At 42.9% G+C, this 12130-nt stretch overlaps 1 protein-coding gene across 1 annotated transcript in view; it reads right to left on the bottom strand.

The window, feature by feature from the left end:
* Nucleotides 1-11482, bottom strand: part of METAP1D (methionyl aminopeptidase type 1D, mitochondrial) — a 48450-nt gene extending 36968 nt beyond the window's left edge. The window contains exons 1-2 of the mRNA XM_056861189.1: nucleotides 11318-11482; nucleotides 5342-5491 (exon numbers count right to left, since the gene is read on the bottom strand). Coding sequence (XP_056717167.1) covers nucleotides 5342-5491; nucleotides 11318-11482 — 315 coding nt within the window. The remainder of the gene's footprint in view (nucleotides 1-5341; nucleotides 5492-11317) is intronic.
* Between the last annotated feature and the right edge of the window lie 648 nt (nucleotides 11483-12130).

Here is a 12130-nt window from a genome sequence, read left to right as displayed (position 1 = left end):
TATTACTTCGTGGTCTCCTGGTACTCCTCTGTGATCTCCCATCCAAATACTAACCAGGGCTGACCCTGCTTAGCTTTTGAGATCTGACGAGATTTGGCTATCCAGATCAGGTTTTCTGTCCTTTACCATTCTATAATTACTGATCCTCTTGTTAAATTTGGGTTACTTATCTCCAGAACTTTCATTCTTGCACTTCTGTTTCCAAAAGACATTTTCACAAGATACATTCTCCTTCATATTTGGTTCACATGTAGAGTCTTTCAACTTTCATCTGCTAAAATCTTTTCACTTCAGTGTCTTGTCTTTGGCTTCTGTTCTTGATTCTCTTTTTCACCTCCTCATCCTTGTATCTTATAAGTTTATCTTTTGTGGTGATGAAATTGGTCCAACTAGGTGCTCTTTGTCTATTTCCTGTAGTCCTTTCCTAACTCTTCTACTCAGTCTTTCTCCCACTTTCTAGTTCTGTTTGGTTTCAGTAATATTTTCTTCTGTTCTTAGTAGAGCAAACTATTTCCTCTTTTGACCCAATATCTTGTTTGCGTCCTTTACTGCCCTATCTCCCCCATCTCATTTTAAAACCTTTTATCTTCTAAGATTGAAAACAGCAGTTTTAAAGGATAAAGGAGCAATCTCTTGAAGAAATGCTCCTTCCACAACTATTGATCCATTCGTTTCTAAAGTTCTCGACCAGGATGTGTGTAACTACAATCTCATTTTTCACACTTCTTTATTCACTACAATTTGTCTTTCATCCTTACTGTTCCACTGAACCACTGAATAGCCTTGTCAAACTATTGATCTGATTATCTCTTTTTGGCCCTCCTTCTTTCAACCAGCTTTGATACTTATATTTACACAATTCTTTTTACAGCTCTTCACCATCTGGATTAGGGGACTTGACTCTTATGTGGTACTAAGCCATATAGGATAAGCAAGGATATCATAAGCAATGATACTTTCACTTCTCCTCATCTCTTGGTGAGGTTCCCCAGAGTTTGGTTGCAAGCCCTTTGCTTTTTACTTGGCCCCACTGTTTTTTCTTTGGGCCTTCATTATCATGTTTACACCAACCATCTCCAACTTACGGGCTGGATCATACCACTGCACTTGGTTAACTGCAGAGACATCTTCTGGTGCAAAGGTGCCTTCTCCCAGAGGAAGAGTTCTTCCACGGAGGAAAGCTCTGCTGAACAGAATTGTGGATCCAGCTATCTGTGCTTCATCTCTATTACCCACTTTCAGCCCAATCCTAATGGGGGGGGGGCTAAAAGGGGTTTGGAGCTGGTGTGACCTCTGTTCCTGCATCAGTGCCACTTGCGCCAGTTAAAGGGGGCCCATGCAGCAGAGCAATGCTCAGGTGCTGACCGCAGCCTCGCTAGCTTGGCGTAGTGGTTAAGAGCAGTGGTTTGGAGCGGTGGACTCTGATCTGGAGAACCGGGTTTGATTCCCCACTCCTCCACATTAGCAGTGGAGGCTAATCTGGTAAACTGGGTCGGTTTCCCCACTCTTACACATGAAGCCAGCTGGGTGACCTTGGGCTAGTCACACCCTCTCAGCCCCACCTACTCACAGGATGTCTGTTGTGGGGAGGGGAAGGGAAGGTGATTGTAAGCCGGTTTGATTCTTCCTTAAGTGGTAGAGAAAGTTGGCATATAAAAACCAACTCTTCTTACTCTTCTTCCTCCTCCGTCTTCCTGGTGCAGGGAGTCACGCCAGCATCTAAGGGGGCATTCCCGGGAATGCCCCTTTTTGCAAGCACCAAGTTAAGCCTGCCAAAAAGGCAGGTGTAGCCCTGTAGAATTCTCCATAGGGTTTTCTTCAAAATTGCTGTTTCAGCTTGATGTGCCTGGCAGCAAGATGCTCTAAAGATGGCACTGCTGTGCCATCCTTGGATGCTCCATAACCACCACCCCATTAGGACTGGGCTACTGTCTCCTTCTGCTTTCTAGTTATTCATGGGTGATTAATCAGCGTCTTAAGAACATAAGAAGAGAACTGATGGATGAGACCATCAGTGGTCCATCTAGTTCAGCATCCTATTTCACACAGTGACCAATTGACCAATCAGCTGCCCTGGAGGGCCAACAAACAGGGTATAGGGATCAGGGCCTGCGCTGCCTCCTAGCTCTGGTATTCATATGTCTGGCATTTCTGTGTATGGAGGTTCCTTTTAATCACCATGAGTAGCAAGTTTGATGAACCTATCCTCCATTAATCTGTCTGACCACATTTTAAAGCCATCCACGCTCATGGCCATCTTAACTTGAAACATTCTAAGATTATCTTTCTTGTCTTCTTCTCTCATCCCTTTCTTTCATCCTTGACAGTTCAGTCATTTCTACATCTGTGCAGGCTAATAATCTCTGGGCATAAAATTCAATGATCGCCTTCCTCTTTCCTTCCAAAGTTCAAATTTGTCCCTCAGACTTGCTATTTTCATCTCTGAAATATGAGCAACGTTTGTTCCTATCTTTCTTTTCATGTAGCTAAATCCTTCATTCATTCACATTCATTAAAGTGTGGATTAGAATTCTGAGGGTTTGCCTAGATGGGCTTTTGATCCCTTGATTAATTACACCAACTTTGCCTGTGGGTCCTTCCTTATAAATGGTCAAATACTTTTCATGTCCAACAGTGCGATCCTAAGTAGAGTTGTACCCATTAAAGTCTACTGAAGTCACTTGGCTTAGAAGGGTACAACCTTGCTTTGTATTGCACAGTAAGTATTGTTGACATGAATGGGACCATTGTTTTGTGAAGACTGGGGTCTCACTTGGGTGCAAATGTGTGAAGGAAATATGCCCAAGTTAGTTTGACTACCCCACCCCTGCCTAATTTCTTGAAGGATGGTTCAGGAACAATAACCTTGACAGCTAAAAAGAAGAACCTGGGCAGTGACATTATGCAGCATTAAATTAAATCATGCAATTGAAAGAGATCACTAAATGTGACAAATGGAAATTTAAATAGTAAAAATCAAAAACCCAGGTAACATAATGATGCATAGATTTAACATACAAATGTAGACTATTGGTCCATCAGTGTCAGCATCGTTTACTCAGATTAGCAGCAGGTCTCTCCAGGATCTCAGGCTGAAATCTTTCACGTCATTTACAGCCTGCTGCTTCCTGGAGATGTTGGACATTGAACCTGGGACTCTCTGCCATGCCAAGCAGATGCTTTACCATTGAGCCATGGCCCCTGCCAGAGAGGGAGGGATCATCAATTTCTGCCAGTTTGCCTCCTGCCCAAGCTGCAGCTCCCCTTATCACAGTGCATGCAGATCTGGCGGGTCCCCAACTTTCCAAAGAGATGCAGTAGGAATAAAAAGAAGAAGAGTTGGCTTTTATATGCTGACTTTCTCTACCACTTAAGGGAGACTCAAGCCAGTTTAGAATCACCTTCCCCCTCCCCACAACAGACACCCTGTGAGGTAGGTGGGGCTGACAGAGCTCTAACAGAGCTGTGACTAGCACAAGGTCACCCAGCTGGCTTCACGTGTAGGAGTGGGAAAACCAAACCGGTTCACCAAATTAGCAACCGCTGCTCATATGGAGGAGTGGGGAATCAAACCCGGTTCCCCAGATTAGAGTCCACCGCTCCAAACCACCGTTCTTAACCACTACACCAGGTCTAAGATTTCAGACTATGCCTTCGGCCCTTCTGTCAGGACAGTATAACAAAACCCCAAAGGAACATCGCACATGTATCTGTGGATCCTCATCATTGGAGGACATCTTTCACTATGTGTTAATATGTCCACTTATAGTGAGCCTAGAGCCAAATTTCTAAATGGAATCCTGAAGGGAGTAACTTTTTGTTCTGAATTTGATAAATTGATCTTCCTACTTTCTGACTCTGATTCGCATGTAACCTTTAGAATATCACAATTTGCTATTGCAGCCAGGAAGATTAGAGCTCTTGAAGTTATTAAGACAAATTCTGCACAGGAATCCAAATAATGTTTTAACAGAGATTGCGTATGTAATTGATTTTACCAGGGAATTGCATACAGTTGTAATTTTATCTTTTTTTGATATCATTTTAAGTTTTCTGTATTTATGCAGGAAGTTTTGTAATGGCCTATGGCTAAACAAAGTAATACTACACTACACCACGCTAGCTCCTCAGTAAGCTCTAACTGCATGAGGGCCAAGATAATTCCCAACTTGGTCCTTGGATCCAAGCAAACTAATTAAATATAGAAGGGTAAAGGCCTAATGCTAAAATCCTTACATCACTTGCAGACTCCAGTGCAATCTTCTACTAGCCATGTTGTTCAACTGTACACAATAGATCTTAATATAACCAAAATTCTCTTGTGAGTTAGTTTTAGATCAGATTTCCAAAAAAATTCCCAATCTTCCAGAGTCTTGAATGAGGTTCTTCACAATATAATTGCCTTAATTAAAAAGGGGGGTGAGCAATACAAACATTTTCTGAAGAGATGTTACTGAAAAGCAGGTTCTCCTGAAACTGGCCATTGTGCTTTGCTAATGGTCTTGAAGTTCATCATGTGCCCCTTTATGAGAAAAAAGGGGAAGCAGAGAAGTAAAACAGCTATAGCAAATAAGCGAGCAGTTCAATCCTATTTGCATGAGTGCATAGCTGAAACTTAGGCTGGTGCGTGAACAGAGATTTTACCTGTGACAGAACAATACAGAATCTCAACTCATGCAACATGGCTGGCTGAAATATTTACTCAAATTGGACATTAAATCCAAGTTAAACATAACAGAATTATATGTGGGGTTATGAGTACTTCAGATTGCCTCAGATATATGCTGAGCTGTACAAAGTCTTGCAGTTGACACAGAATCTACAATCCAGTCTTCTCAGTTTTCACTTTTTGTTTTTTTGGTTGAGGCAGAGAAATTTCTGGTCTCCATAATTCCAGCTACCAAGAGAGTAGGGGCTCAGTATTCTCCTCACAGACACAAACCTTTTCAGCCTTTCTGGCCCACTACAAGACGAATCCTTGCCCCACAAAAAAAATATCCACGTGCTTTCCCAGACTCCAACATACAATCAATCAAAACAAACCAAAGACAGGACCCACACTTTAGCATGTCTGCTTAACTTTCATTTCTGAGATGAGAATTTAGGATTACTCTGTGCAGATTTCGATTGGGGAGGAAGGCATTGGGCAGAGTATACATAAACAAACATACTGGGCTAAAGCACACGGGCAAAACGAAGACACTTGCCCTTAAACACTTTAAAAGACATAAGTATGCGTACTTAACCACAAGGGAAAAAATCCCTAAAAATAAAACATGACACTCCAAACAGCACATCAAACAGCCTTCCAAAGACTTATCGGCCTTTGCTTGGATATTACCTTTAAACTCTCTCCAGCCAGAAGCAAGACGTGACGGGCCAGTTGACAAGCTTGACGAAGCCCTTGAATCTGATCTTCATTCTTAATTTCTATGTAGTCTCCCCAGTCTGGTACAATGCCTGTCGTCACATAGTCTGGCCTCTTTATGTGCTGAGGGGGGGGGGGAAGGGATTGAAAATGAAGACTGGAAAAGGGAGCACGACAATGGGATCATTTTCTCAGATAGAGCCTCCTGCTTCATGGCAGCTTGGCCTTTCGGTCTTCATGGCGACCTTGCTAAGCCGTCAGGGCAAACCCCTCAAGGCTGCCTCAGTATTCCTCCCGCTGCCCTTTTGAACTTAACATTGCCTGTTGCTGGCAACTCCGACGGTCTGTTAACCTTACAGCACTAAAATTCAAGATATCGCAGCCCGGTTTCACTCCAAGGTTTACAATTATCCGAAGGCTCCTAGGAGAAACGAACACTTATTTCTCTTTTGCATCCTCATTTTCGACAACGTTGCAAACCCGCAGACCAACGTTCACTAGATCAATCATTTTTCCCCAATGGCTATCTAGTTCAATCCTGACATCTTTACGTAAGCCCGAATCCCACTGAAATTTTGTTTTGTCGCTTAAGTCATAAGCAGCCTCGAGCAAGTTGCTGGAGAGGTGACAGATACATTTTCCAAATAAATAAACGTGGAATGGAGAGGGGCAGGGAGGATATTTTGCCTGTAGACTTTCCTTCAAATTTACACAGAGGTTTATTTATCTCCACCACTGTAACATTCAATTGATTGATTGATTGATTGATTGATTGATTGATTGATTGAAACAAGTGCTTCCCAATCTTCTCTGCAAGGTAAGACCATTGCTAACATTTTTAAACTGAGAGGTGGCAGACCTCACATCTGGCAGAATATCACCCCATCTATCCTGGAACTGCTTACTCCTAATCTCTGCTGCACCATGCTAGGGATAGGGCTGGGTGTGGTTACTCCAAGATGAGAAAAGGAACTTGGCTAAGACGCAAACATTTTTTAAGGGGAGACATGATAAAGGTCTATAAAATTATGCATGGCAAGGAGAGTGTGGACAGGGAGAAGCTGTCATCTGCGGGGGTCATCTCCTGAAGCTGGAGGGTGTGAGATTCAAAACAGATAAAAGGAAGTATTTCTTCACACAATGCATAGTTAAATTGTGGAACTCCCTGCCCCAGGATGTGGTGATGGCTGCCAACTTGGAAGGCTTTAAGAGGGGTATGACGCACCCCCCTTTCAACTACTTCAATATCCCACTCTCTCAGCCCGACTGTATATGCTGAGGGAAAAGCGTTGGCCTGAGTATATTTGTGAGGAGATTATTTTCCTTCTCCTCCAGTCCCACACCCGTATTTACCTCAGAGAGAAATATGACACAAGAGGCTTTTTAACTTAAACAGACAAAACAGGGATGTTTATTGAGCAGAACTCACAGAGATTGATTGTCAAGGAAAAGGCAGAAATTGGAGGGAAAACTCAGAGTCAGGTTTATCTACATAAGATTACTTCAGAGAGATAGCTTAGATGTTTTCCTCACTCAGGTTCCTTCAGTTCTTAGTTTCACGCTTACTCAGATTCAGACTCTCAGACTCTGTCCCCAGCCTAGCTCACGGGAGCGAAGGAAGTCTGAGTTCCTTTCCCTCCTCAGAGAACTCACAGACATTTGGGGAAATATCCAAAATCCCTCTCCCAGTTCTCTCTGATTACCCCACACCAGTGGCTGTAATCCTCCACACCTCCCTGCTACCGGAATAGCTCTGCCTCGGAGACTAATTCCCCTTCGTGACTTGAGGATGGGCCCTCTCTAACCCAGTTCTCACTCCTGTCACTACCACAGGTTGTGTGTTTCAATAGCTTTGGCTTTAACAGAACCCCTCAGGTTCACAGGGTACAGTCTGGCTTCTTCTTCGTCTCGCTACCAAGCTTCCAATCTATCACAGCCTCTTCTCAGGACGGGTCCCAACGCTTCGACTACTTTCACAGCCTCCTATCCAAGCTGGGTCCCAAGCTTCGGATGCTTTTCTGTCTCTCAGAGCTCAGGGTGTCAAGCTCTCTGGCTCTGCCCACTCTTGGTCTGTCAGCTCTTGCTGCAGATTAACCCCTTATCCGTCACAAGGGGAGTGGACATGTTCATGCAGGAGAGGGCTATCCATGGCTACTAGTAAAAATGGCTACTAGTCATGATGCATACCTATTCTCTCCAGGATCAAAGGAGCATGCCTGTTAGATTAGGTGCTTTGGAACACAGGCAGGATAACGCTGCTGCAGTCGTCTTGTTTGTGGGCTTCCTAGAGGCCCCTGGTTGGTCACTATGTGAACAGACTGCTGGACTTGAAGGACCTTAGTCTGATCTAGCATGGCTGTTCTTATGTTTAATGCTATTATTTGAAAACGACTCCTGATATTAAGATGAGTGAGTTAATTTAAAGGATGTCAAGAAGGATGCAATGTGGCACTGAGGCCACGGGTAGCAACACATACTTTTCAGAAAAGACTGGGCCACCCAGTGTCCGGAAGGAGGCAGGTTTTGTATTCCAATGAATAGCATCTTCCTCTCCTGCATCTCCCACACCAGGTGCCACCTTCTGTGCCTTTGATTCTCTCTGCCAGAGAGCAAGTTGGAAATAGGCTATTTACAGATTCCTAAGATTGAGTCTCCAGCATTCCAGACTTAGCTCTGGTGACTCCTTGCTCAGACTTGGTTTTTCCACGCAGCACATGGTTTTGCTTCGATCATCTGAAACTATTTGCTCTATGGGTCTCTTCATGCAAGACCCCTCCTTGTGGTATCCTGTGGTCTGGATGTGTTGTGGGTCTACCTGTGAACAGGGGTGAAAGAGATTTGGTACAAGTGCTTGTAAGAAAAGGGCCATAGTGATACCTCCCATCTTCTCTCGTGAGACCCTGGAAAAAGAATGAATACTGGTAAGAAATTTTACAGTATAACCCTAAGTGAAAAGTACACCCTTCCAAGCCCACTGACTTCAACAGACTGAGAAGGATATCACTGTGTTTAGGATTGCACTGTAAGTTACTTCTGCCCTGTCTGTGAAGGACTGGTACATGAACAGTCTTGCTTTAGGATGGGTGATATGACTACATGGCCTCTGGCAATTTCAGCCTCAAAGAGCCTAAATTATGCCCTTCTTAGGACCAATTGTGTAGACGCTTTAGACGGTGTCAGAGAGAAAGCACTGCAAGGTTACAATGGTGCCTCGGAGCAGCTTGATATACAGACATTAAGAGGGCTTGGTCACAAAGCTTGAGGAGGATTGAGCATTCCACACAAATTTTGTATGAGGCAAGCATTTGTCAAGAAGAAGAAGGAGAAGAAGGAGAAGGAGAAGGAGAAGGAGAAGAAGAAGAGTTGGTTGTTATATGCTGACTTTCTCGACCATCCAAGGAAGAATAAAACCGGCTTACAATCACCCTCCCTTCCCCTCCCCACAACAGACACCCTGTGAGGTAGGTGAGGCTAAGAGAGCTTTAAGAGAGTTGTGACTAGCCCAAGGTCACCAAGCTGGCTTCATGTGCAAGAGTGGGGAAACCTACCTGGTTCACCAGATTTGCGTCTACCACTCATGTGGAGGAGTGGGGAATCAAATCCGGTTCTCCACATTAGAGTCCACTGCTCCAAACCTCTGCTCTTAACCACTATACCACGCTGGCTCAACTATGTTCACATAACATGGACTTCCTACCATCTTTGTCTATTTGGGAATGTACTGGACTCAACTACCAAAAACAGAGCTTCTTCAAATAACAACAATGATCTCCAAACGGGAGTTTGCTTGCGGGGTTCACTTGCCTCCCCAAGGCAATGTTACCCAATTTGGTTTCTCTGTCCCAGTGGGCTGGTGAATCTTTACAGCCATTTTGATCCTAACACCAGGTACTCCAATTAAATCTGGTAACACATCCTGTATTCCATTTTAAGACTGCTCTTCCATCATGCCCTGGAACTTTTTTTCTCTCCCCCAATTCCTGTTTGTTTGTTTTCTGTGCTGAACACCACCCTGATATCAGCCTGTGATATTTTAGTGGGCCCTAATAAAAACCATGCTTGTTTTTGTAATTTTTCAATGAATTAACATGGCTCCCTACTTTGTCTATTTTAGGGAAAAAACATCTGTGATCAAGCTACTCCATAATCACCTATTTTAATAAGTGTTTCCTACATGGCTAGAAAAATCAAGCTGCACAATAGCAGATTCTCTGCTACCTTTCCCCCAAAAAACAATTCTCTAACGCTCAGCGCCATCAGAGATTTCTTGGCTGAAAATGTGAATTCCTCTTTATACTGCGTGAATAAACCTTGCCTGGCATAAGATGTAGCAAGAATAAGCTATGGTCTCAGGCACATTCTACTATCCTTTAAAGGGCTAAGGAGACATTGTATTGTGCTTAGGCTTCCTCTGTGCGTGTGTGGCTCCACCTCCTGTGTGGAGGTGGCTGTGCCCATTACCCTGTGCCAGAATCCCAAAGGTGTCCACAGGCTCAAAAATGTTGGAGACCCCGGCTTAGATCCTACTTAAGATTTCTATGGGTGCAAGGAGGGGGTGCGATTTTTGCCAATCCCTGTCCCATGGGAGACCTCTGATCCCCCCCAAGCTATTTCTAGGAGGGGTCTCCCATTCCCCAGAAGCAATATTTCGGTGATGCTTTCGGTTGCCATGGACTTCAGGGCCCCTGTACCGGCAGAAATCTAGGTGGGATCCAAGCCAATGGATTGTTAATTTTAATTATTTTTATGCTGTTTTAATGATTTGATCATGTTTTATTTTGTGAGCTGCCTCAAGTAGGTCTTTGGGGAAGTGACATATAAATGTTCTAAATACATATTTAGAAAATTGAACAAGAATGGCCTTTTTCAAGTTAAAATAGTATACAAATGGACAAACGATATTTCATCACCCCTTCTATTAAATCATCATGTTCAAAGGTGTTGAAGGGTCCAGTGCTTTGTCTTAAGATTCTGATATTAATAGAAGTACATTTATTAGGCATTATGAAAACTTTCTCATGGATCAGACCAAGGTTCATCAAGTCCAGCAGTCTGTTCACACAGTGGCCAACCAGGTGCCTTTAGGAAGCCCACAAACAAGACGACTGCAGCAGCATTATCCTGCCTGTGTTCCACAGCACCTAATATAATAGGCATGCTCTTCTGATCCTGGAGAGAATAGGTACAGTCATTATAATGGGCTTTACTTCTGAATAAATGTGCACAAGATCAAGCTGCATTCCCAAGTATAGTTAAATAAGCACCACTGAAATTACATTCTGAGTAAATATGCATATGAATGGACCGCATATACATCATGTAAATAGATTACAGTTGTAAAAAAAAGAAAAATAGCAACACCATAACAGCTAATAACTCTTGAATCTGGATTCAAAAGCTAGAAAAAATTTCTCCATCCAAGAGTAATGGCTTTATCTAGCAACAGGAAAGTTTATTTGACAAGATACATAGCAGGGCAGACAGCTGACATTTCAGTATGCATTTCATTTGACCTGGAAGCTAAATCAACAAAGGTGCAAGTGGGCAGAAATGCTATTAAAGCTTGCCCTGGTAAAAATGTGCACTGAAAGAACTGTGATTTTGCTCAAGTGTGGTCAGTTCCTATTCACTTAACTTTCAGCCAATTGCACTTTTTTTTTTCTTAAGAGAGACCAAACCCCTGCCCCCCACCAAACCTTCACATTTGGGTTGTGGCAGCTGAAGGGGCATCATATTTAAACTGGCTCAGTAATTGATTTGGTGCTCTCTTTAGCATAGCGGGGAGTAGACAAGTTTGGTGCAGCGGTGTGTTCCAATATCAAATCCCAGCCCTGCTAACAAAAACCATGATTCAAACTCCCAGCTGTCGGGGATGAATGTACTTGATCACTCGTGCAGTCAACCTTTATACTGACTGAAGAAAAGATCAGATAATAGAAATTACAGTACCTTAGGAACTGGATGAGCCGGAGAAACCATAGCTGGCCAGACTACGCTATAAGGAGCAGTTCTTTGTCTCCGGAAAAAGAGATACCTTCTTTGCTCAATGCTTGACTGCTTGTATAAGTAGATATGATCAACTGGCGAAGGGAGAAGTCGCTGGAGGCCAGTCATACAACCTGTGGATTGATATATATATATCTATCTGCATAAAGAAATGCTTAAATACACCTTATCAGATTACTACATTATAATTATATTAAAAACACACACAAACTGCGTATGAAGATCAACCCTCTTCAAGTCTATGTACCATCACAGAGCAGCAGTATTGGAATTGACCCTGAGATCATCTCGTCTAAGTCTCAAGGTTTTTCACAAACTAACCACTACAATAGAAGATAGCACCTTACTTACCAATATTATACTCTACTCCAGCCAGAAAGCAAGAAGAATTAAGATCCACTATGCCGCAGTTAAATAACTCAAATCTAACGAGGTCAAGCACAAAAGTTTTAATCAATATGCCATAAAGATTAGTTTAGTTTCCCAGAGCTACCAACCAGCCTGTTGTGAGGTAAAAATGTCATCCTTCACCAAAGGAAATCAGTTTGCTTATGATCATGTTTTGTGCGTGCATCAAAGTCCTTCATTAATTTATCCCCATCAGCCAAAGCAAATCAATGCAGATTCTTCTTCCTGTCATCATGGTCAGCAAAGAATTTAATCTGGAGTTTGTCCTCCAACTACTAGATATTTTCATTTTCCTTATCATCTTGGCAATTTGCGTACCTTTATTTTCCCTTATTCTCTGTCAACGTT

The sequence above is a fragment of the Euleptes europaea genome, chromosome 15, assembly GCF_029931775.1.
Source record: "Euleptes europaea isolate rEulEur1 chromosome 15, rEulEur1.hap1, whole genome shotgun sequence".
In the NCBI taxonomy this organism is placed as follows: Eukaryota; Metazoa; Chordata; class Lepidosauria; order Squamata; family Sphaerodactylidae; genus Euleptes; species Euleptes europaea.
The sequence above is the reverse complement of the archived record's forward strand: the minus strand, read 5'-3'. Positions and strand labels throughout refer to the sequence as shown.